The sequence below is a fragment of the Mustela erminea genome, chromosome 4 (assembly GCF_009829155.1).
Source record: "Mustela erminea isolate mMusErm1 chromosome 4, mMusErm1.Pri, whole genome shotgun sequence".
Taxonomy (NCBI): Eukaryota; Metazoa; Chordata; class Mammalia; order Carnivora; family Mustelidae; genus Mustela; species Mustela erminea.
Genome location: NC_045617.1, coordinates 85,577,081 through 85,604,651, shown reverse-complemented (window position 1 = coordinate 85,604,651; position 27,571 = coordinate 85,577,081). Strand labels below are relative to the sequence as shown.

The 27,571-nt window shown below is 37.9% G+C and overlaps 1 protein-coding gene across 6 annotated transcripts in view; it reads right to left on the bottom strand.

Annotated features, from left to right (window-relative positions):
* The window catches only part of DNAH8 (dynein axonemal heavy chain 8), a 342,799-nt gene that overhangs the window by 304,106 nt on the left and 11,122 nt on the right, over positions 1-27,571 (bottom strand). For all 6 annotated transcript variants that reach the window (XM_032339820.1, XM_032339819.1, XM_032339821.1 and 3 more), the window contains 4 exons: positions 20,963-21,047; positions 15,719-15,870; positions 5,465-5,654; positions 4,507-4,670 (listed from right to left, as the gene is read on the bottom strand). In XM_032339820.1, the coding sequence (XP_032195711.1) occupies positions 4,507-4,670; positions 5,465-5,654; positions 15,719-15,870; positions 20,963-21,047 (591 nt within the window). The remainder of the gene's footprint in view (positions 1-4,506; positions 4,671-5,464; positions 5,655-15,718; positions 15,871-20,962; positions 21,048-27,571) is intronic.

Genomic DNA, 27,571 nt, shown 5'->3' with positions numbered 1-27,571 from the left:
GGCTGTTAATTAAACAGCTCAATTTTAGGACAACTATATGGAAAACTGGCTAACTATATGGAAAAAAAAACAAAATTAATTTCCTACCTTACATAAACACACACATACACACATAAATAATTCCAGATATATTAAAAGCCTAAATATTATAAACAGCATGGCAAAGCTTTTAAAGAAAATATACAAGATGAGGGTAAAATTATAAAGTAAAAGCATGCAACTGAATACCGTAATTGTCAGGGAAATGGTTACCAGTAGGGGGAAGAAAAGGGAGTTGAAACTGGGAAGAGGACTGCATGGGGATTTTAAGGTGTTGGTAATGCTGCTTCTTGTGCAAAAAGTTACATGAATGCTCACTTTACAATAATTCATTTCTTTCATTGTACTCATTTCTGTAGGTTTCGCTATTTTAAATAAATAAATAACTTAAGAGAATATCTTCGTAATACTAAACAAAGGTTTCTTAAGTAAAATACAAAAAAGCATGAAGTTCCTAGCCACTGGAGGTAACTAAGTTGAAGCTAAATTACAATTTGTAACTAATAAATGTACATTAAAATGTAAAACTTTCACATGACTAAAAACACCATACCAAATGTAGGACACTTGTGGACCAACAAAGGATTTAACATCTGGAAAATATTATTTAAACTCCAACATTTCAGTAATATATCATCAAGCAATCTGAACTAAAGGAATCAACAAAGGATGTGAACAAGGAACTCAACAAAGAGGAAACCTATATAGTCACCGAATGTGCTCAACCCTCAACAGAAGTCAGAGGAATGCAAAATAAGATATCATTTCACACCCAACATCCTGGCAAAGATTAAAAGTCTAACAATCGTAAGTGTAACAAAAGATCTGAAGAAATGGGAACTCTCATATGCTCTGTAAAAATAAGTTAATATAACCACTACTTGAAGGGATTTGTAATATCCAGTAAAGATTTATATACTATTTCTCTCAGCAATTCCACTGAGAAATTCTGGAATATGTGCAAAGGAGATCTGAACAGAAGTATTCACTGAATATGTATTATTATTGTTTGTAATAGCAAAAAAGAAGAAGAAAGAAAAGATAGAAAAAACTGTTCTTCTGAGGGAATGGATGAATAAACCTCTTTACCTCCTTTAACAGAGGATATTAGACATGATTTATATGTGTCCTTAATGTGTGAAAAATTATATAGCAAACTGACTTCTTTATAGAGGAATATCAGGCAGTAATTAAGTGAACAATTTAATTTACTTGAACCAACATAGATGAAAGAGAATACTAAATGAGAAAAAAATAAACTGTAAAATGATATTTAATGGTGTTATACCATTTGTGTAAAGATTTTAATCATAAATATATATTCTGTATTTATATATATATACATAATTTATTTTTATATATAATTTAAAGCTTGTAAGTATGCAAACACAATCAAAGTCTGAAACTTTCAGGGGAATGAAAGAAGACAAAGACATCAGGACAGTGGTAATACAGAGGGAGGGAAATGGCATGGGCTGGAGGCTTTTGTGAAAATAAAACAGATCAGAAGCAAATGTGGCAAACAGTATCTGTTTAATCTCAAGAGTCTTTGTTTTCAGGAGTCATTGTTATGTTATTTTCTGTACTTTTTATGTTTATAATGTTACATTATTTATTTATTTATTTATTTATTTATTTTTAAGTAGCTTCCACTCCCAACATGGAACCCAACAAGGGGCTTGAATTCACAGCCCTGAGATCAAGATCTGAACTTAGATCAAGAGTTGAACCCTTAACCAACTGAGCCACCCAGGAGTCCCGTAACTTGACATAATTTAAATTGTGATGTAATGTTTTAAGAATACAAAGAGGTAAAATACATAGCTGATTTTTTAGACCTATGAAGGTGCATTCTTTAATTCATGAAATAATTATTTGCTTTTAATTTTAACCATGATGTATGGAACTCTTTCCTGATCTTATCACAGTCTTCCCCATCTCCTTAAATAGGGGATACTACAGATAGTTTCAAGTTTTCTTAAATGGCTGAAAGTCTATATAGCTTGAATCACTGAATTAAAGAATGAAAATGGACTTTAAGAGTTAACTAAATCAGGGGTGCCTGAGTGGCTCAGTGGATTAAAGCCTCTGCCTTCAGCTCAGGTCATGATCCCAGGGTCCTGGGGGCAAGCCCTGCATCGGGCTCTCTGCTCAGCAGGGAGCCTGCTTCCTTCTCTCTCTCTCTGCCTGCCTCTCTGCCTACTTGTGATCTCTGACTGTCAAATAAATAAATAAATAATCTTTAAAAAAAAGAATTAACTAAATCAAACAACTCTTTTGATGTTTAATTCCTGTTACATTATTTATAGATAATTATCATCCTCAAAGTGGATAGTTTCAGGAATGCAGCACATTCTAACTTTTTTGTGTGGAGAGGATTCTTTGAGAAAGTTACCCTGATCTCTAACATTAAAAATCTCTCTCCTTATAGCCATCACATTCTGGTCTTACTTCTGCCATTTAGGACCATACATTGAGACTTTCAATGACATGAAATCCCATCAAATATTTGAAGATAACATGATACTCCCAACTCTGTTCCCCCCCCCCCCCCCCGGGTCAAATATCTCCATATATTTTCCTTGAATGATGTTGTTTATATCCTTGGCCTATTTTTTTTTCTATATTGCTCATTTCTTAATGATTTATAGAAGTTCTTTATGTATTATGGATACTAACTCTTTGTTATATATGCTGATAATATTTTCCCCCAGAATATCATTTAGTTTTTAGTTTTTCCCATGATAATTTTTGCCATATGGAAGTTCATAAATTTTTTCATATAGTCAAGTATGTCAGTTTTTTTCCTTTGTGGTTCCTGGGTTTTGCATCTTAAGAACATATTAATATAATTCTGTGTTGTCCTCTGGTTCATTTACAGGTTTTGTTTTATTTTTCACCTTACTTATTTAAGGTTGCATTCGTTCACTCAAAGGATCTTTGAAATTCATCCATGTTGTTGCATGTATCTGTTTTTTAAATTTAAGCTTTCATACTTATGTCTATAATCTATCTTGACTAATTTTTATATATAACAAGAGGTCAAGAACAAGGATTAGGTTTATTTTATTTGTTTGCTTGTTTGTTTTATTGGTCAAGGTTTATTTTAGATGTCACAGTTCAGATTTTTATTTCATATTAAAGATCTTTTCCATTTCCTGCATTGATTCTGCTTAACTGGAGCTATCTGTTGCAATTGCCCACTTGGTTTTCTTATTTCAAGTTGCTAAATCTCAAGTTATTGTCTTTTGCTTGCTCATTTCTATGAAAGAAAATATGTATTGATTGATCATAATAGTTAGAGAGGATCTCCTCAGCCATTGTGTAGGTCAGACCCTAATTTCCACAATGGTTTACAATTCCTCCAGTGACATAGTAGGTGAGTACAGAAGTCCTGTAATGTCCAATTACCCACTTCAATTTCCTAGTGACACCTGGAAGAAATTCTGTGGCCAGCACGCCATACTCCAGTTAGAGTTTCCAAAGTCCTCCAATGTTTCCATTCCAACTTTACCTCCTTCTTTCTAACATAGCTCTAAGAGAGGTAAAACTGAAAATGCTCTAACTCTGGCTTGGTCAAGATTTTTTTTATCTTAGTCTTCACTTAACTGAAGATTTTCTTCTTTACTTCCACTGTCCTGTGTTCATGAATAAGATCTGAGTGTTGGTTCATAGTGTCCTCTTTCAGTTTAAAGCAATTACATAGTAGCTGATTTGGGGCTGTATGTACAGTGTAGGTTTGTACCTCTCAGAATGTTGACATATGCCCCATTCCTATTGTTGCTTTTCCTACTGCCAGAGAAAAATTTATTTGATCAGGGAGTTGCAGTACTGACATGAATGAGCCTAGTTTGAACCTCTTGGTCAACAGAGATAATTCCACTGATCAAGAGCTATTTATTTAGTGTCTAGCACTGTGATTACAGTCACTTCCTTGTATCTACTTCCTTTTGCTTATGAAGAGTATAAGCAATACACAAACTATTGGAAATGAACAACAACTATTCCTAATTACTCATTTCTCCACTCTCAACCCATATTGTTATGGTTCCCTCCTTAAAAGTGAAAAATGTTTAAAATTGATTTTCAGGAACATCATGGTGGCTCAGTCATTAAGCGTCCACCTTCAGCTCAGGTCATGATCTCAGGGTCCTGGGATCAAGCCCTGCATCTGGCTCCCTGCTCAGTGGGAATTCTGCTTTTCCCTCTCCCACTCCCCCTGCTTGTCTTCCCTCTCTCGCTGTTTCTCTCTCTGTCAAATAAATAAATAAAATCTTTTAAAAAGAATAAAATAAAATAAAATTCATAGAGAACAATGATTTTGCACTAGAGTCAAGAATAGGTTAAGTCTCATAACAGAATCTGCAGGACTCCTCTTCCCTTTACTTTTAGGGACAAAAATGCAATGGCTAGGACACAGATGAGGACTACAACTCATATCTGGTATAATTACTTGAGTTAGCTCACCTGTTCAATCTGTTTATACCATGTCATCAGCACCTCCTCTAGCTGACGAACAGTTTCTGAATTGCTAGCTGCAGCTGTCACTTCTTCAAATGTGTGCAGTTTGGAAAAATCAATATTGTCTACCTTCTTTAACATAACTGTTCCCTCGATACTTACTCTAGCACCTAAGAGGGAAGAAACAATATTGAGAAGAGGTTTTTAATGTCAATGTGTGGTTTCCAGCTATAATTACTCAAATGTTAAAGATCAAATACCTTATAGAAATATAATACAAATTGATCATTAGATTGTGATGTGATAATTTTTAATAATATTATTTTAATAACATAAAATAATAAAATTACACATTTTTAAAAGAGCTAATAGTGAAGCAGTATTTTAAAATGCGGTGAAATTTTTCATTAATAATATAAGAATAGACTCCTCCCACTACGATGGAAGAAAAAAACATATCGTACTCCTGCAAAGATCCCTGGAAATGAGAGGATCTAGGGATCTGATTTCTTACCTCTAGGTCTCATAATTACTCTGATTAACAATTTCTTTTAAGATGGAATGTTTTTCCTCTAATGATTACCTTTAATAACATATCTTACAGGAGTGCCTGGGTGGCTCAGTCAGTTAACTACCTGCTTTTTTTTTTTTTTAATGCTTTCATGTTTTATTTGAAGTCTGACATGTAGAGTAGCTGGCATAGCTATCTTTAACTGTCAGAAAGCATCTCAGAATAGCTACCTGCTTTTGACTCAGGTCATAATCCCAGAGTCCTGAGATTGAGGCCCATATCCAGCCACTTGCTCAGCAGGGAGTCTACTTCTTCCCTTGCCCCTCCCCCTGCTCATGAGCTTGCATGTGCTCTCTCCCTCTCAAATAAATAAATAAAATCTTTTAAAAATAACATATTATAGTTAATTTGCTCGTTTTTAGCAATTTACTAAGCACTAAATTTTATACTTACCATCTAAGAATGAAAGGTATCTGCTGATGGTTTCAGTGAAAATGTGTTTTTCAGATTCTCCTTGCTTGGACTGGTTTAGAGCACCCCAGTTATTTGTTGCAAGAATAGCTGGTAGAAATACACTTGACAGCATATTCTTAATCCCATTTAGGATTCCTGTTGATGCATCCAGTACAGTAAATAGCACTTCCTGAAAGGGAAGTGTTGAAAAGTGATTTTATATGCTAATCCCATTAAAGAACTGAAAATCATAACCTATTTCACACTACAACATGCATAGATAATACTTTTATATACTAATAGGAAAACATAAGTGGTCATGAAAATGAGAGTTCTAAAATCCACAAGTTGATATTCTGCCCCCATTCTAACCGTTCACATATAGGTTGACCAAGGAGACATTTTCCTCAATGCTTTAGTTTCTACCTAGGGAAGGAGACATGGCCTAGAGCCTATACGATGTGAAGGAAATGAAGCTGAGCTTTCTGCATAAATTGCTCAGTAGAAATGGGACTAGAAAAACTCCAGCACAATAGGGATTGAGCAATGATACTAGCCCAGCATTTTAAGTGGAAAAAATGATCAGCTGAAGAAATCAAAGGCACAGAAATCAGAAATCCAGCATCTATGAGTATGACAACTAAATTCATACAATTTAAGTGACATGGAAATCCCAAGCCAAGAAATTAAGATTAAAAAAACTTGCCCAGGACCTGACAGATTCCCTGAGGAATTCTATAAAACATTCAAAGAAGAACTAATACCTATTCTCCTGAAGCTGTTTCAAAAAATAGAAACAGAAGGAAAACTTCCAGACTCTTTCTATGAAGCCAGCATTACCTGATCCCCAAGCCAGGCAAAGACCCCATCAAAAAGAAGAATTTCAGACCAATATCCCTGATGAATATGGATGTCAAGATTCTCAAAAGATCCTAGATAAGAGGATCCAATAGTATATTAAAAAGATTATCCACCATGACCAGGTGGGATTTATCCCTGTGATACAAGGGTGGTTCAACATTTGCAAGTCAATCAATGTGATAGAACAAATCAATAAGAGAAGAGAGAAGAACCAAATGGTCCACTCAATTGATGCAAAAAAAGCATTTGACAAAATACAGCATCTGTTTCTGATTTAAACTCTTCAAAGTATAGAGATAGAGGGAACATTCCTTAACTGCATAAGACCTATTTATGAAAAACCTACAACAAATATCATTCTCAATGGGGAAAAGCTGACAGCCTTCCCTTTGAGATCAGGAACACGACACGGATGCCCACTCCCACCATTATTTTTCAACATAGTACTAGAAGTTCTAGCAATAGCAATAGAATCTATCAAAATCCTAGAGGAGAACACAGGCAGTAATCTAGGAGAGCATAGGCAGTAATCTCTTCGACATCAGCCACAGCAATTTCTTTCAATGCATGTCTCCAAAGGCAAAGGAAACAAAAGTGAAGTAAACTTTTGGGACTTCATCAAAATCAAAAGCTTCTGCACAGCAAAGGAAACAGTCAAAAAAACAAAGAGGCAACCCACGGAATGGTAAAAGATATTCGCAAGTGACACTACAGAGGGCTGATATCCAATATCTGTAAAGAACTCCTCAAACTCAACACCCATAAAACAGATAATCACATCAAAAATGGGCAGAATACATGAACAGACACTTCTCCAAAGAAGACACACAAATAGCTATCAGACACATGAAAAAATGTTCAGCATCACTAGCCATCAGGGAAACTCATATCAAAACAATATCAAAACAACCTGAGGGTCTTGAAGGGGCGGGGGGTGGGAGGTTGGGGGAACAAGGTGGTGGGTATTAGGGAGGGCACGTATTGCATGGAGCATTGTTTTGTGGTGCAAAAACAATGAATACTGTTATGCTGAAAAGAAAATTAAAAAAAAAAAAAATTGAGAGGGCACCTGGATGGCACAGTTGATTAAGCAACTGCCTTCAACTTAGGTCATGATCCCAGAGTCCCGGGATCAAGCCCCACATCAGGCTCCCAGCTCTGTGGGGAATCTGCTTCTCCCTCTGACCTTCTCCCATCTCATGTTCTCTCTTTCTCTCTCTCCCAAATAAATAAATAAAATCTTTGGTGGGGGGGGGACACATTGTGATACCACCTCACACCAGTTAGAATGGCCAAAATTAACAAGACAAGAAAAAACTAGTGTTGGAGAGGATGTGGAGAAAGGGGAACCCTCTTACACTGCTGGTGAGAATGCAAGTTGGTGTGGCCACTTTGGAAACAGTGTGGAGATTCCTTAAAAAATTAAAAATAGAGCTACCCTATGACCCTGCAATTGCACTACTGGGTATTTACCCCAAAGATTCAGATGCAGTGAAAAGAAGGGCTCTAGGTACCCCAATGTTCATACAGCAATGGCCACAATCGCCAAACTGTGGAAAGAGCCAAGATGCCCTTCAACAGACAAATGGATACAGAAGATATGGTTCATATATACAATGGGATATTACGCCTCCATCAGAAAGGATGAATACCCAACTTTTGTATCAACATGGATGGGACTAGAAGAGATTATGCTGAGTGAAATAAGTCAAGCATAGAAGGTCAATTATATAGTTTCACTTACTTGTGGAGCATAAGGAATAACATGGAGGACATTAGGAGAAGGAAGGGAAAAGTGAATTGGGGGATATTGGAGGGGGAGACAAACCATGAGAGACTGTGGATTCTGAGAAAGAGAGGAAGGGGGTGGGGGTATTGGTGAGCTTGGTGGTGGGTATTAAGGAGGACACATATTGCAGGGGTACTGGGTGTGGTGCATAAACAATGAATCTTGGAGCACTGAAAAAATTAAATTAAATTAATTTTTTTTTTCAATTGCCCAAAGCCACGAAAAATTTTTTTCAACTGTGAGTGCATTTAACTCACAGAAGAATACAACAGCTACTAGTCCAGTTTGATGTTATTGATTTGATTTGTGCTAAGGTGTCCCAGTCTTTCTCATGATTGCATCTGCACCATTAGGAAAATGTCAGCACAGTAAAAAGGACCAATTTCTTAGTATTATAATAAAAATACATTTTTACCTTGTAGATTCCATGGAAGAGTCTTGGGGACCATGCTGAGGCTCACTGGTATACTGTATGTTCAACCGTGATTGTATTTACACAGTTATAATGATATAAACAAATAACTACATTGGAAGAATGAAGGGATAGAACATGGCAGGAGAAGAAGAGGATAAAAAAAGAGTTAAACGTTCATCTTCCATAGGGAAGAGTCAATAGATAATGTTTAACCTGGCAAAGGAGCAGTTAGCGCCTATTACTTGGAGATATGGAGGCAAATGAAAGAATCTGCTGAGAGTTAAAGTTTGTTTCTAGAGAGTGAGATTGAAGTCAGTTCTTATAAACAAGACTTCCAGAATTTCTTCCTTTTTTAAAAACTGCATACAACTGTGACAAAATAAAAACTAATAAAAAAAGAACGGGTTGTCACAGACAAGCTGAAGGGAGAATTCATGAAATGGAAGATACACTGAGGAAACAAATCCACATGTTTGCAGACATCATGGCAAAACAGTTTCAAAGACAAAGGACAAAAACAAAGAAAAGAGAGATCATTTATGAAGTACACTTACAGGATAAGTTTCATCAGCTTCCAGAGATATCAGAACAAAATATCTACAAGGAGTTAGAGGGAAATAACTCCTAGGCCAGAATCTAAAACCAAGCTAAACAACCTCTCTTAAAGCAAACTTTTGGCATAAAAAGAAAAGGAGAAAAATTTACAACCCTTCCTGTTGTAAAAAGGAAGACTTTTATTTACTAAGACTCTTTAAAATAATAGAGAACTAGTATTTGTTGAGGGACTACTATGTTAAGCAACATAAGAATTTGCTGATATTATCATTTAGTCTCACCAAAATGCTTTAAGGTGGGTATGACCATTCCCAATTTAAGAATGTAAAAACCAACATTAGGGGAATCTGGGAAGAGCATATAGGATGTCTCTGTATTACCTTCTAACTTTCTCTTAACCTAAAATTATTCTAAATAAAAAGTGAAAAACAACCTTAAAAAACAAAGTATGTAAAACCCTAAGTCACAGACAGAAAAGAAAAGCAACCTGTCAAGGAACACCACTCATCAGTGGTGAGGCTAGGAGGCAAATTTGGGTCTATCTGAATAAAACTGCTGTTTTTACCAATCCAACAAGCTGCCTTTCTGGGACTAAGTAATCAATGTCTAGGTCAATTCTCTCTTCTTTCTGAAACTGTCAAAGAGTTAAAATATTAAGTAAAGAAGAGGCTAAATAAAGTAACTTATACTCAAAATTGTGTGAACTGCATTAAATTCACTCCCAGTGAATGGAAAGATGGAAATTATTTGCACACCATCTAGAAGAAATGGAATTTTCATGAATTTTAAAAGCAGTATCTAAAGGATAAATATCACTGAGCTCTATTATAGTAATTTCTCAGTTTCTTTGAATACATGAATACATTATTTTTCTTGGGACTCAATTCAGTCCTATGTGTAGAAAGGAGATAAAGTAAAGTGAAAATATGACTATGACGGTATGTTCAATGTTTATAGGCTGGTGATGTCAATACATGGCAGAATAGAATGGCCCTTATTTTTGTCTCTTAACAAGAACCAGGAATTTAGTTTTTATCCATGGACAAAAGTGGCATTATGAGAGCTTGGGCATCCAGCACCATCTGCCAAGGAACTCAGGAGGAGTCTCACCCACCATGCATCAGGGAACAGGCATACAGACTTCAGTCCTGGTGTGGAAACTGCAGTGGCCATGTACCAACTTCAGCCCCACTCAGATACTGTCTAGGGGTCCCTAGAAAGCACTCTTAATCACTCACAGACAGGAGAACCTTCATGGAAGTCCAGATTTCCAGAAAAGAAGTTCTAGCACACAGTTGGAGCAAAAAATATATATATATATATGAGTTTGGGTGCACTGGATAAGGTAAGAGGAGAGGCTTGACTTTATGTGTTACCCCTCCCCCAAGACAGCATAGTTTAGGACCAAGAGAGATCTTCTCAGCCTTCAATTTCTCTTGCAGGGGAAAGTAAGAGTATGTAAGTGAGCATCCAACTTCCCCAGCTGTGTAGGATGCTGCCAAAGAGGTTCATTTCTCTCCCACCCTATCCAGAGTACTGAACTATGAGCTGCATGGCTGGGAGCAGGGGGCAGAAAGCAGCAGAGAGAGTAGCAGAAAAGAGTCTTGGAAGACATTAAAGGGAAGCAGACAAACTGCATCACAGAGTTCATCAAAAAGCCCACCCTGAGAGAGCATGATCACTGGGAACATCTGACTCATGGATTCCCCCAACTGGCCCTGGGCACCCCCAGCTCTCAACATGCCTCAGCCACACATGCCACTCTGCCCTGTGGCTGGCTCCTTGTGTATGCTCCTGATGGCAACAGGAAGAGCAAGCTTTGGCAGATGGCTACTGAGTACATAAAGAAAGCCAGCCCAAATCTTTTGGCCAGGAGGAGATCACAAACTTGAGCTTTCACATCACCTTGGGGAAATGAAAGGGAGGCTGTCAGCTTGGTACACTGCAGGATTGAGAGAAGGCATACAAACACAAGAATTCAGCCACAAAAAAGAGAAAAATTGTAGAGCAGGTTTATCCATAGAAGGTCCAAGGGAGCCTTAGGATCATCTTAGGGAAAGTATTTCTCTACTAAAGACAATAAAACTGGCAGAGGTAACTATTACCTCAAATGCAAAGACAGCAGTTCAAAACTTTAAGGAACATGAAAAATAAAGGAAATGATATCACCAAAGGATCATAATTAATTTTCTAGTAACTAATCCCAAAGATGTGGAAATTTGCAATTCACCTGAAAAAGAATTTAACATGGCTATTTTAAGGGAGATCAATGAGTACAAGAAAACACACAAAGATAATTCAACGAAATCAGAAAAACAATACATGAACAAAATGAGAAGTTTAACAGAGTTAGAAATCATGAAAAAAGAGCCAAACAGAAATTATAGAGCTGAGGAATACAAAGAAATGAAAAATGCAATGGTAATAATCAACAACAAAATGGATCTAAGCAGAAGAAAGAATCTGTGAGATAGAAGATAGGAACTTTGAGTTTATCTTGTCAGAGCACAACAAAGGATAAAGAGTCTCAGAAACTTTAACCTATGTGAAATATGGGATATCATCAAAAGCACCAATTTGCAAATTATTGGAGTTCCAGTGAGAGAAGAGAGGCAGAGGATGGCAAAAAGCTTATTTAAAGAAATGGTGACTGAAAACTGCTCAAATCTTGGGGAAGACTTTGATATCTAAGTTCATAAAGCTCATACGTCACCAAAAAAAATCAACTAAAATAGATCCTTTCCAAGACACATGATAATAAAACTGTCAAAGCTGATGAATACCCAAGTTTTTGTATCAACATGGATGGGACTGGAAGAGATTATGCTGAGTGTAATGAGTCAAGCAGAGAGAGTCAATTATATAGTTTCACTTACATGTGGAGCCTAAGGAATAACATGGAGGACATTAGGAGAAGGAAAGAAAAAGTGAATTGGGGGAAATCGGAGGGGAAAGACGAACCATGAAAGACTGTGGACTCTGAGAAAAAACTGAGGGTTTTGGAGGGGAGAAGGGTGACGGGTTGGATGAGCCTGGTGGTGGGTACTAAGGAGGGCATGTATTGCATGGAGCACTGGGTGTGGTGCATAAACAATGAATCTTGGAACACTGAAAAAATTAAATAATTTTTTTTTTAAAACCTGAAAGACAAAGAGAAAATCTTGAAAGTAGTAAGAGAAAAGAAGCTTGTGACTTACAAGGGAAGTCAATAAAATTACCAATAGATTTCTTAGCAGAAACCTGACAAGCCAGTAATGTGTGGAATAATATATTCAAAGTGCTAAAAGAAAAAAAAATGCCAACTAAGAATACTCTATCTGAAAAATTACCCTACATCAATGAAGGAGAGATAAAGATTTTTCTAGACAAACAAAAGCTGAAATAATTCATCAGGAGTAGAGCTGCCTTACAAGAAATGCTGAAAGGAGTTCTTCAAGCCAAAATGAAAGGACAGGGTGCCTGAATGGCTCAGTAGGTTAAGCCTCTGCCTTCGGCTCAGGTCATGATCTCAGGGTCCTGGGATCCAGACCCACGTCGGGCTGTCTGCTCAGCGGGGAGCCTGCTTTCCACCCCCCTCTCTGCCTGCCTCTCTGCCTACTTGTGATCTGTCAAATAAATAAATAAAATCTGAGGAAAAAAAAAGAAAACAAAATAAAAGGACACTAATAACTGACTTGAACACATATGAAAATATACAATACACTAGAAAAGGTAAGTATGCAGTCAAATTCAGAAGACTTAAATACTGTAATATGAGTGGTCTTAACCACATAGCTCTAGTATAAAAGTTCAAGAATAAGAATGATAAAAATAACCATAGCTACCAAATTTGTTAAAGAATACACAGTATAAAAAGAGACATTGTGACATCAAAAACATAAAAAGGAAGAGCAAAAGGTAGAGTTTTGTTTCCAATGAAAGTTACTTGTTATCAGCATAAAATAAATTATTATATCTATAATGTTTTATGTAAGCTTCGTGGTAACAACAAAGCAAAAATCTAGGGTAGATTCACAAAGATTAAAAAAAGAAGGGAACAGAGCATACCACATGGAAAAACACCAGTTTACAAAGGTAAGTAGAAACAGAGGAAAAAGAAAAAATAGAAGTATAGAACAACCAGAGAGCAATCAATAATACAGCATTAGTAAGTCCTTACATAGCAACAATTAATCTAAATGTAAATGTTTTGAAATCACCAATCAAAAGGCACAGCATGGCTGGATGGATTCAAAAAGTAAGCCCCAACTATTTGCTGCTCACAAGAGACTGACTCACTGCAGGCTTAACGATACACAGAGGCTCAAAGTGAAAAGAGAAAACAAATATTCCATTATAATAATATAATATACTTCTGAAACCAAAAGGAAGTGGAGGTAGCGATACTTATATCAGACAAAATAGGCTTTAAACCAAAACAGTAACAAGATGAAAAGGTTATTATAGAGTGATACAGAAGTCACTTTATCAAAAAGACAAGGCAATCATAAATCTATATGCACCTAACAACAGAGCACACCTAAATATATTAAACAAATACTAAAAGATCTGAAGGCAAAAACAGACAATGCAACTTGCAACAGTAGAGAGTCCAACCAGACAAAAAATAAAGAAGGAAATGTTGCACGTGAACTGTAATTTATAACAAATGGACCTAGTAGTCATATACAGAACATTCCACCCATTAGTAGAATATATACTCTTCCCAAATGCACATGGAACATTTCCAGGAAAGATCCTGTTGTGGGTCACAAAACAGCAAATTTAAGATGACTGAAATCATACCAAATTTTTTTTTACAATCACAGTGATATGAAACTAGAAATCAATAATAGAACAAAAGCTAGAAATTTCACAAATATGTGAAAATTAACACACTCCTGCAAAAACGAAGGGTCGAAGAAGAAATCTAAAGGGAAATAAAAAATACCTTGAAACAAATGAAAATGGAAACAGAACATACCAAAATCTATAGGGTTTGGGATGCAGCAAAAGCCATTCTAAAAGGGAAGTTTAGGGACGCCTGGGTGGCTCAGTTGGTTAAGCAGCTGCCTTCAGCTCAGGTCATGATCCCAGCGTCCTGGGATCGAGTCCCGCATCGGGCTCCTTGCTCGGCAGGGAGCCTGCTTCTCCCTCTGCCTCTGCCTGCCATTCTGTTTGCCTGTGCCTGCCCTCTCCCCCCACTCTCTCTGATAAATAAATAAAATCTTTAAAAAAAATAATAAAAGGGAAGTTTATAGCAATAAATGCCTATGGTAAGAAAAAAGAAAGATAAAGCAACATAACTTTACACCTCAAAGAACTTGAAAAAGAAGAACAAACTAAACCCACGGTTAGCAGAAGAAAGGAAATAACAAAGAGCAGAAATAAATGAAATAGAAATCAGAAAACTAATAGAATGACCATCTATCTGAGCTGAGAATATAGGAAAAATAGAGAGAAAATTTGTACAACTAAATAGCAAACAAGCAAACAATACAGTTTAAACATGAGTGGAGGAACTGAACAGACATTTTTCTAAAGAGTCATCCAAATAACTAACAGGAATGTGGAAAGACGCCCAACATCAGTAATCATTAGGGAAAGGAAAATCAAAACCACAATGAGATATCACCTCATACCTGTTAGAATGGCTAAATTCTAAAAGACAAGATGATAGTGAGGGATGCCTGGCTAGCTCAGTCAGGGGAGTATGTGACTCTCAACATCAGCGTCATGAATTTGAGCTCCACGTTGGCTGTAGAGACTACTTAAATGATAAACTTAAAAAAAAAAAAGGAAAAGAGATAAATGTTGGTGAGACTATGGAGAAAAGGGCACCCTAGTGCACTCTTGGTGGGGATGTCAATTGGTGCAGGCACTATGGGAAACAGTACGGAGGTTCCTCAAAAAATTCAAAGTAGAACACCATACAATCCAGCAATCCCACTTCTGGATCTATATCCAGAAGAAATGAAATCAGGATCTTGAAGGGTTATCTTCACTTATACATTCACTGCAGCATTATTCACAATAGCCAAGATATAGAAACAACCTAAGTGTCCATCTATGGATAAATGGATAAAATATATATACAGGATATATATGATATATACAGGATAAAGGATATATACAGGATAGAATATTATTCCACCACAAGAAGGAAGGGAATCCTGCCTTTGAGACAACATGGGTGGACGTTGAGGACATTATGCCAAGTGAGATAAGTTCAACAGAAAAAGACAAATACTGTATGGTCTCACTTACATGTGGAATCAAAAAAAGCTGACCTCATGGAAACAGGAGGGTAGAATGCTGATTACCTAGGGGCAATCAGGAGATGTTTGTCAAAACATACAAACTGTAAGCTACAAAATGAATACCTTTGGGGGATCTAACGTACAGCATGGTGATTATAGCTAATAAAAACATACATACTCGAATGTTGCTAAGACAGGTCACCTTAAATGTTATTACCAAAAAAAGGTAATTAAGTGAGATGATGGACTATTAGCTGATGCTACAGTGGTAATCAGTTCACAAAATATCAGTGTATTAAATCAACATGTTACATACAACTTAAACTTCTTGTTAGGTGCACCAGTTAAGCTGGAAAAAACACTTAACTATATATTTGAAAAAAATGCAAACATACCTCGTGAATATTTTTAATATTTATAGCAGTATCACTGTGACAGCGAACAAAAAAGATACATAATCCTTTTAGTTTCTCCGGGGCAGCATTGTCTATATACAATCTCATCATTTTGGCCCCTTTGGTTGCTCCGGCAATAGTTCGACCACATTCTGAAAACAAAAGTCAAGAGTGTAGTGCGTCATCACAGAATGGATCAACTGTGGCAAATGATTATGGGTGTCACAGCATTGCCTCTTGCTTCACTTTACTGTAAGGAATTTTTTATATGATTGTAATAATTTTTTTGTGGGGTTTTTTTGTCTACAAAAAGACATCACTGATCGGAATACTTGAAGTGTGGCATCCTCAGCTTTCTTTCCCCGAGTTCTGTGCTTTTGCTCCTTTTGGCCTCGCCTCAGGCAGGATCTTCACACAGACTGTTCTAACCATATCCAGCCCTTTGCCTCCCCAGTTTCTACTTATCTTTCAGATATCAGCTGATATCTGATATCTGATATACTGATATATTAGGGTATAGTCCCCTATGAACACACTCATAGCCCCCAATTATATTAAATTCTTTTTTTTGTTATAATTGTTCTATTTTATTATTATTGTTAATCTTACTGGGCTTAATTTAGAAACTAAACTTTATGGATATATAGGAAAACATAGTATATTACATTCTTCCTCAAACTGATCTCAGTGAAAATTAATCATTTAACTTTAAAAACTAGTAAAAGATGAGAATTTTGTTAGATGGTTGGTTGTACTACTAATAAACAAAATTTATCAGTCTTCCTAGTCACAATAATTTAAAATATGATAAAAGAAATTTTAAAATCCCTATCCTGAAGGCATGATAATATTTTGTCTTCCCAGCCTTCTCTCTTCTGGGTATGGGGGGCTCCTCCTGTCCTGTGATTCTGGAGGACACCAGCCTCAGAGCCCTGCTGTGGTGGGCATGTGCAAACGAGACTGAGCAGACTCTCTGCAAGGAGGTCAGTCCCGACTGGAGGCACACAAAGGTAAAAGGAGACTGGAGAGATGTCAATCTGGGGGTGAGTCCTAAGGAAACTGCCTTGAAATCTGTGGGAATGCTCTATGCTTGTCCTTCCCAAGGCCTGGTGGTTCCACTAGTTCTCAATTTTGTGAACAGCCCAGACCTTTTTTTTTTTTTTTTTGGCTAATGTAAACCAGAGATTACTGTTTACTGAGGTTGCCTACAACCAAAGAGCCTTGATACACAGTATGTAAGAGCTCATGTGCTCATTCATGGAGGTTGGCACAGAGAGGTGCCTCTACCCTTAATAACCTCCCTCCCTCTTTTTCCTTGATAAGAAAATCCATCCGGCAATGGGTTTTCTTACCCATCCGGCAATATGTACATCCCCAAAGAGACAACAGCTTTTTCAGCCCCCTGAACCCCTGTGGTAGCCACATGACACAGTTCTGGCTGATCAGCTCACGCTTTCCCAATAACAGGAAGAGGCAAGGCCCTTTCCCACAAGCACCTTAGACTTGGATGTGATGGTTAGAACTTCATCTTATAAGGAGCAAATATGAACACAAAAGCCAACATGTTAAAAATGACAGAATAGGAAGAAAAAAAGAATCTGGCTTTCTAATGACAATGCTGAGTATCTGAACCATTGCCAGCCACTACCCACTTTCTTATGAGAGAAAAATAGAGCCCGTGTTTGTTTAAGACACTATTAGGACTTCCATTACCTACAGCTAAACATATTCTGTATATAACTACATATTCTGTATACCCATCAGCAGGGGAATGGTATCTAAAAACCACAATGCAACTATACTATGGAATATTGCAAAGAATTTTTAAAGCTTTTTTTAAAAAGATTTTATGTATTTATTTGAGAGAGAGAACACAAACAGAGGCAGGGCAGAGGAAAGGGTCAAGCAGACTCCCCGCTGAGTAGGGAGCCATATGTGGCGCTCTATCCCAGGACCCCAAGATCATGACCTGAGCCAAAATCAAAAGTCAGATGTTCAACCAACTGAGCCACCCAAGCGCCCCTGTATGGTATTTTAAAATAACATAAATCTATATATAACTGGAAAATGTCCAGTCTATACTGTCAAATGCAAAACTCAAATCAAGAAAAAAATGTACTATATGATCACATTTTTAAATAATAATAAACATTTATGTATTAGTAGATGCCTCTAAGAAATACATGTAGAGGAATATTTGTCTAGCTAATAAATGTATTACTTTTCTAGGTAGCAAAATAATCATTAAAAATATACCTATCTTGGGGCACCTGGGTGGCTCAGGAAGTTAAGCCTCCAACTCTTGATTTCAGCTCAGGTCATGATCTCAGGGCTATGAGACTGAGCCCTGTGTTGGGCTCTGTGCTGAGCGTAGAACCCATTTGGGATTCTCTCTCCCTCTCCTTCTCCCCTTCCCCATGTGCTCTCTCTCAAAAAAAAAAAAAAAAAATATATATATATATATATATATATATATGTAGACACATATCTTATATACATATCTTTTCTACTGACAATTGCCCTTCTGAGAATCCTTCCTAAAGTGTTCCTAATGCACATTAACTTTAGTGATATTTACTGAGGCATTGTTTACAAGACCAAAAAGTTGTAAACAACCTGAGCTCTAATAATAAGAGATAAGATTTGAAAATAATAGTATCATTAGCCTAATGAAATATAATGCAGCTGTTTAAAATTAAATTGTAAAAATTGTGACACGAAGAAGGGAATATTATCAAATTTTAAAAGCCACCATACAATAACAGGTAGAGTTGGATCCCATTTTTGTAACATATATACCTATTTTTATATATACTTTTTTTTACATATTATACTCTACGTATATATACACACACACACTATACATATACATAACTTTCTCTCTTTCACTCCCGTCCTTTCTCCAAATACAAGAGGGGGGCAAAGAAGTTACAGAGGAATAGTCATCAAGGAATTAACAGTGCTTATTCCAAATGGCTAAGAATGTGGGTGTTTTTCATTTTTCTTCTCATTGTAGGTATTTTCTTATATTAAAGCATTAGATGAAAATAGAAGAACATAATCAAGTTCTGTATTTCACAGTGCAAACTCAATGAGACAGGAGGAGTTTGGAGAAAAGTGGTGGATAAGTCTGGAATGCCCTGGGCAGGCTCTGTAGAAAAAAGAATGTCAGAGGTAATCCAGAAGAGGGGTAGGATTTGGCTGGGTATAGAGGAGAAAGGCATTCTGCGAAAGTCAGGAGAACAGAGCAAAGGGCACAGAAATGACTTGGAATGTCCAGAAAACAAGGAAGAGACTGGCTTAAAGGGAGCATCAAATTTATGTCTGCAAGAATAGGAGAGCAGGCTAAATAAACACTGTGTGTCCAGGTTACGATGGGCAGAGAAATGAGGGGTTTGGACCCAGTCCCATAACTAGCAGCACAATAAAGTTTTACTTTTTAGAATTTTTGCTGAAGGATAACATATAGTGTTACATAGTTTCAGGTGTACAATGTAATGACTCAACAATTCTATGTATTTCTCAGTGCTCACCAAGTGTGATCTTAATCTCCTTTACCTTTTCACACAGTCTTCCACCTGCCTCCCCTCTAGAAACCACCAGATTGTTCTCTGTATTTTAAGAGGCTGGCTTTTTGTTTGCTAGTCTGCCTCTTTTTTTCTTGGTTCCTTTGTTTCTTAAATTCCATAAATAAGTTGAAATCCTATGGCATTTGTCTTTCTCTGATTTACTTCACCTAATACAATACCCCTTAGATCCACCCATATTGTTGCAAATGGCAAGCTTTCAATCTGTTTTTTTTTAAGATTTTATTTATTTATTTGAGAGAGCGAACGATCACTAGCAAGGTGAGTTGCAGGCGAGGGACAGGGAGAAGCAGACTCCCCATCAAGGAGGGAACCTGACACAGGACTCAATCCCAGGACTTATGCCAAAGGCAGATCCTTAACCAACTGAGCCACCTAGGTGCCCCAAGATGTCATTCTTTGTTATGGCTGCAACCTAAGTGTCCTTCCATAGATGAACAGATAAAGATGTGGTAGACATATACAATGGAATAAAAGATTTCCTTTATAAGTAAATATTTATAATTTACAATTTATAATTTATAAGTAAAGCAGTGTGAACTTTAGGGAGGGAATCTGATTTCAGAGCTACAGGTCTTCATTCTGGAACACTAGAGCAAGCATGAGAAATGAACCTCACCTAAAGGCAGCAGAGGAGAAAAATGAAAAAGAACCAATAGGAGGGACAATCCACAGGACTTCTAAGACAAATAGTCTAAGACCAAAAGGATGGTCCAAACATCTGGTTATTAACACAAAAGTTTCACATCCTAGTAAAGTGTTAATTATTTTAGGAATCCTGCCAATAGTGAGGAGCCCAGATATTCCAACTGACAGCAGCAACAGACACAAGATGCTGACCCAGGACCACAGGGCCAGCTGCTGGGCCCTCACATGTTCTCCTGACTGTTACCAGTCATCTGAAACCCTGTATGCAAAATGGCTCCCCCTGTTTCAGGGAAAATGGAATTAAATTCTAGTGAAAACATATATCCATTAAGAGATATGTGATTTCTGTAAGTACGTTTTCTCCTTATATTATAGTGGTCTCTGAAATACATATTTGGGCTGAACATGTATTATTTTTAAATTTATTTATTTAAGAGAGAGCAAGAGATAGCAGAGCTAGCAGAGAAAACATGAGTTGGGGGAGGGAAGGGCAGGGAGAGGGAGAAGCAGGCTCCTTGCTGAGTAGGAAACCTGATGTGGGGCTTGATCCCAGGACCCTGGGATCATGACCTGAGCCAAAGATAGATGCTTAACTGACTGTGCCACCCAGATCCCCCCAAAATGTATTTTTTTAAGACACTTTTTTTGGAGGGGCACCTGAGTGGCTCAGTCAGATGGGCCTCCATCTCTGATTTCGGCTCAGGTCATGATCTCAGGATCATGAGGTTGACCCCTATATGGGACTCCATGCTTGGCAAAGAATCTGCTTGAGATTCTCTCTCCCTTCCCCAAGTCCCTCCCAGTTTGTGCATGCACACACTCTCTATCAAATAAATAAATCTTTAAAAAAAAAAAGGCGCTCTCTTTTCCACACCTAAGCTTCTGATAAATTTTCTGTATAAGTATATAATCTTTATAAATATATATCTACTTAGAAGAGGAAAGATATGCTGCATCTTAATATTCATTAACTAATAGCCAGCACATTGCTTTCATAAAATATCCTTACCAAGGCCAGGGACATCTCCTTCCTGGTACAAAAATTTCAGTGTCTTACAACCATCTTTCATAAAAAAATGAGTAAATGCTTCCAGCTGTTAAATAAAAGAGAAAATGATGATCAGTAAAATGACTAGTTACATTAGCTACAATAAATTGAACTGGGCTAGGAAGGTTCAAAGACTTTATTCAAGATTCAAGACTTTATTCAAGAGTGACAGGGACATCAGAAGCAGGATTAGAATTTGAACTACTTTAACCCCAAAATTACCATGAAATAGATGGTAAATTCTATTTCTGAACCTATACTAATGATCTGCATATATAATTAGGCAGGCACTTTACCTGACCCTGCCTCACAGAACTTTATAGGAGTAAACGAATGAGTCCAACTGGAGGTAAATATAAAGAATTATTACTAAAACAAACTATTCTTAAAAGCTGACTTGGAGAATAGAAAACTTGCCTTACGAACTAATTGGTTTTTAGACAAATTATTTGAGTAATTATGTTTTCAGCTATTGTCATTTGACCCATATTGTAGCCAAACTAACATAAAAACAAACTGTTAGGGGTGCCTGCGTGGCTCAGTGGGTTAAGCCTCTGCCTTTGGCTCAGGTCATGATCCCAGGGCCCTGGGATCGAGCCCCACATCGGGCTCTCTGCTCAGCAGGGAGCCTGCTTCTCCCTCTCTCTCTGCCTGCCTCTCTGCCTACTTGTGATCTCTCTCTCTGCATCAAATAAATAAATAAAATCTTAAAAATAAAAAAATAAAAACTTCTCTCCTGGTCTTCAAAAAAAAAAAACCAAACTATTATAATGAGAGTTTCCCATGTTAATGAGCATGAAGCTCTTATTTAATTACTTATATGTAAGTGTCATATCTTCAGTAAGTGGAAAAGTAAACAGGTCATGTAAACAAAAATCCTCACACATCGCTTGGGAAATACAAAGTTACTCAACCCACTTTGTCCACGGAGTCTATACTTAATGTCTCTCTTGAGCAACGGGCTTCTCTTCACTTACTGGCCACATGTGGGAAGTACACCAGATCTGGCAAAGCCTCTCCCCCTAGGACAATTGTTCTCAAACTTTAGCATACATCAGAGAAGCACCTAGGGCTTTAAAAATAAAACAGAATTCTGGCCCTGAGGACTTGTATTTCTAAAAAGTTCCAGGTGAGGGGTGTGGGTGGCTCAGTCGGTTGAGCCTCTGACTTTTGATTTCAACTCAGGTCGTGATCCCAGGGTCGTGAGATTGAGCCCCACATGGGTCTCTGAGCCCAGCAGGAAGTCTGCTTGAGATTCTCCCTCTCCTTCCCCCTTGGGTCTTCCCCCTGCGCATGATACCTCTCTCTCTCTCTCTCTGTTCCATTCTCTCTCTCTCTCTCTCTCTCTCTCTCTCTCTCTGAAATAAATAAATCTCTAAAAAGTTCCAGGTGATATGATGCTTCTGGTTCTGGGATCCCATTTGAGAACCGCCATCCCAGAAAATGAAACATCCACACAGATGTACCAAATTGAAGCCCTTCATTTTCTACTCTTCCATCTCACACATAAACTTGACTCTTATATAATTACAATCTGAAAGATACAAAACTGTCAGCACAGCGACTCCTGTTCAGTTCCATAAATACCTTCTTGCTGTGTCTGATCATATGACCCATTAGATTTGATAGTATCCAAATTATCAAAAACAGAGCACACACCCATGATAAAAAAAATCACAATATCAAATGCAACAAATTCTTATTCTCTGGACACAATGTGCTCCTGAGATCTGAGAGTGAATACTGTCATGGGTTGAAATCATGATTATAAATTAAAAATTCACTTATAAATTTTACAAATATCTCATCTGCACTTTACCACTGCCTTGCACTAGATAGGGTGGCATTATTATGCCCCTCTTACAGAAGAGATAAGTAAAGCTAAAAAGAATTTGAGTAAAAGACCCAAAGACACACAACCACAAGTTCAGAGCCTAGAACCAGAGGCCAGCCTTGGCCCTCCAGGGCTGTGCTCCATCCACAGAACCACACTGCTATTGCCTTGACTTTGGAAAATACTGTCATGTAAGCGGGGAAAGCAAGATAGTCTGTGATTATCCTGAGCAGTGCTGAATGAAGACAGCAGCAAACCATGGACACCGATGCGGTAGAAACTTCTGTATTGGTCAGGGTCCTGGCAAGAAAAGAAATCCCAAAAATGGGTTTTTAAAGAAACTTTATAACATAGAGGCTATTTCCAGAGGCCAGAGCAGGGTTAAGGGAAGCTGTGACTAGCAGCAACAATAGGACTACCAACAAAGGAAAAGCAGCACCAGCCAAGACCTTAAAGTGTGATGAGTGATGTAGGGGACAGCTGGAAGCAGGAAGACAAAGAGCTGTGGAAGGAGAATGGCTTGGGAAGAAATGTAGTTAGAAGATATGACTGTAGCCAGAAAAAATGGCCAAGCAGGGAGGGGTCAGACTGGTCTCCCTTCTGCCCTCCTACCTCCTGCTGGAGCCTCCTAGTGACTGAGTCCCGTGCAAGTCAGAGAGCAAGGGAGCCCAGGTGATAGGTGCTAGAGAGGTCAGCCTTTGGGCCACATAATCAGTAATAAAGACTGGATAACAGATCTGAAGGCAAACAAAATAAGCATCATACCCTCTACAGTTCATCTTTTTGTGTGACCTTTAATGAGCTGTTTCCACTTTGGATTGCTACACCAGGATTCACATAAAAGGAAACCCTTCCATATAACCAGTTTCCTAAATCACCACAGCAAACTAGGCCACCCTTTGCTCCTGGTTCCATCTCCTTATTCAATTGTCCACCAATCTTGATGCCAATTTAGGTGCTTGCCTTGAACCTTCAACCAAATAAGCATTCTGATCTCTCCCAGATTTTGAGATTGGTTTCCCTCCTGACTATACTCTCTCCCCTCCACTGTGGCTTTGCAACTGCTGAACCACTCTTACAGAACAGCTTTCCTGGTTTACATCTTCCCTTAAGACCTACATTTCCCTAGATTTCCTAGATGTGCAGCTGAAGCAGGGTCTAAACTGGTCCATGATGGCCTTCAAGGAAGAACCTAAGCTGTCTGACGTAAAGTACAAGACATACTCTAGGAATGACAAATGGAACGGTTTGAAGGCATATGACACTGTCATGCTGGCCGGTGCAATTCCAATCCACCAAATGTATGGTGAAACAAGGTTGATCACCTATGTTACTACATGGATGGTATCATCCACAGCCAGGGCAGGCTACAAAATTTGTGAGCTACAGGCCCAGTGAAAACTAAAACTGCAGGAACACTTGTGAAAAAAATTAGTAAGAATTTCAAGGCAAAGTCTCCTAACTAGAGAGAACAAGCTGATGGTTACCAGAGCTGAGCTGGGGAGGGGCAGGGTGGGTGAAACTGGTGGTGGCGATTAAGGAGGGCACTTGCTGTAATGAGCACCAGAGGTTCTACGTAAGTCTTGAATCACTAAATTCTATGCCTGAAACTAATATAACATCGTATGTTAACTGACTGGAATTTAAATAAAATCTTAATTTAAAAAGTAGAGTATTTCGCACGTCAAATCCTCTCTTTACCTCGATGCAATGGATGGTTGCCATGTTTATTTTCACCCTAATGGAGGTCTGAGGCCTCTGAACTGCAGGTAACCTCTAAATTCTACCTCTAACCCTAACTTTAACACTAAACCTAACCTCTGGAGAGGTCTCTGAACTGCAGGATAACAGGCACATACCCTCACCCTCACCCCAACCCTAGCTCTAAACCTAATCTTAACCCCAAGCCAACCCCAACCCTAACCCTTACTGCTAACTACTAACCACTACCATAACCACTACTAACCTCTCACCCTAACAATAGCCATAACCCATACACATACAATGGACTATTCCCCATCCATAAAAAAGAATGAAATCTTGCCACTTAAAAGATGTGGCTGGAGGTAGAAAACATTATTCTAAGCAAAAACCTTATCCTAATCCAAACACACACGCTAATTCCTAACCCTAAAACTAACCTTAACCTAACCCTAAACTTATCCCTCCAGAGTGGTCTCTAAATTGCATGATAATAGACACATACAATCACATGGGCCCTAACCCTAACCCTTACCCTTATTCTGGCCCTAAACCAAACCCTAATCCTAGATCTAAGGGGGAAAACAAAGATCTGGTGTATATATACAATGGAAAATTACTCAGCCATAAAAGAGTGAAATCTTGCCATTCAAATGGATGGATGCTAGAAAGTATTATTCTAAGCAAAATTAATCACCAGAGAAAGACAAATGCCCTATGATTTCGCTCATATGTGGAATTTAAGAAACAAAACGAGCAAATGGGGAAGGAAGGAAGGAAAGAAAGAAAAGAAACAAAACGAAAAAGAGAGACAAATCAAGAAACTTCACTATAGAGTACACACTGATAGCTACCAGAGGGGAGTTGGTTGAGGGGGATAAGTTACACAGGTGATGGGGATTAAGGAGTGTACTTGTGATGAGCACCGGAGGTAGTATAGAGATGCTGAATCACCATATTGTACACCAGAATCTAATATTACCCTATATGTTAACTAACTGGAATTAAAATAAAATCTTAGAAAAAAAAAAGAATTTCAAGGTGGATATGGTCATTTCATCTTTGACAGAAGAGACAAGAATATGCAATGGGAAAAAGAAGGTCTCTAACAAATAGTGCTGAGAAAACTGGACAGCTACATGCAAAAGAATGAAACTGGACCACTTTCTTACACCATACACAAAAATAAACTCAAAATAGATTAAAGACCTAAATGTGAGACTTGAAACCATAAAAATCCTAGAAGAGAGCATAGGCAGTAATTTCTCTGACATTAGCCATAGCAACATTTTTCTAGGTATGTCTCCTGAGGCAGGGGAAATAATAGCAAAAATACATTATTGGGACTATGTCAGAATAAAAAGCTTCTGCATGGCAAAGGAAACAGTCAACAAAACAAAAAGGCAACTTCCTCAATGGGAGAAGATATTCACAAATGATATATCTGATAAAAGGTTAGTATCCAATATATATAAGGAACTTATACAACTCAACACCCCCCAAAAGAAAACCACACTGGGACGCCTGGGTGGCTCAGTTGGTTAAGCAGCTGCCTTCGGCTCAGGTCATGATCCCAGCATCCTGGGATCGAGTCCCGCATCGGGCTCCTTTCTCCGCAGGGAGCCTGCTTCTCCCTCTGACTCTGCCTTCCACTCTGTCTGCCTGTGCTCGCTCTCGCTCGCTCGCTCTCTGACAAATAAATAAAATCTTAAAAAAAAAAAAACCACACCAAATAGTCCAATTTAAAAATGGGCAGAAGACATGAACAGACATTTCTCCAAAGATAACATACAGGTGGCCAACAGACAAATGAAAAGATGCTCAACATCAGTCATTATCAGGGAAATACAAATCAAAACTCTAATGAGATATCACCTCACACCTGTCAGAATGGCTAAAACCAAAAACATAAGAAACAAAAAGTGCTGGCAAGGATATGGAAGGGAAGAAACCCTGGCTCACTGTCAGTGGAAACAGCCATGTAGAAAACAGTATGGTGGTTCCTCAAAAAGTTAAAATAGTAAAAATAGAACTACCATATGATTCAGTAGTCACACTACTGGGTATTTACCCAAGAACATTAATTCAAAGGAATACATGATCCTCTATGTTTATTGCAGCATTATTTACAATAGTGTTATGGAGGCAGCCCACTTGTCTGTTGATAAATGAATGGGTAAAAAAGCCATGGTATATATAAACAATGAAATATTACTTCGCCATAAAAAAGAATGAAATCTTGTCATTTGCAAGAACATGGATGGAGCTAAAGGGTACAATGCTAAGCAGAATAAGCCAGTCAGAGGACAAACACCACATGATTTCACTCATATATAGAATTTAAGAAATTAAACAAACAAAGGAGTAAAAGGAGGCAAAGAGACAGACAAACCAGGAAACAGACCCTTAACTATAGAGAACAAACTGGTGGTTTCCAGAGGGTAGGTGGGTGGGGGGATGGGTGAAATAGGTGATGGGGATTAAAGACTACCCTTATCACCATGAGCACCAGGTGATGTACAGAACTGTTGAATCACTGTTTTGTTCACCCGAAACTAATATAAAACTCTATGTTAACTATACTGGAACTATAAAACTTAAAAAAAATTTATTTTTAAACGAATTTCCAAGTGGTAACAGGAAATCATTAAACCAAGTTCAGGGCCTTTCAGCACACGGGTCTGTCTGATGACACAGTCTGTGTGCCCAGGCAGCCACTCTTGACCACACCTGTACATCCCTGCAGGGAATTGTAGTGGCCTGAGAAACTATGCTCTATTTCCAGCTGCTTGCTGTACTGCCTCTTGTTTTATGTGCACAATTCATGAATTTTCCTATCTTTCATCACTAAAATAGCTCAGAGTTATAGATCTCTTTGCATCACTCACATTCCCAGATCACCATAACACACTAAGGGAACAGGAAAACAAGCGATCCCACTCATACTATCAGAGGACAGCCCATTCTCAACTTTTACAAGGGTCCTGACAGAAAAGGCAGACAACTTTCCAGAACTTGGCAACACATGGCAGGGA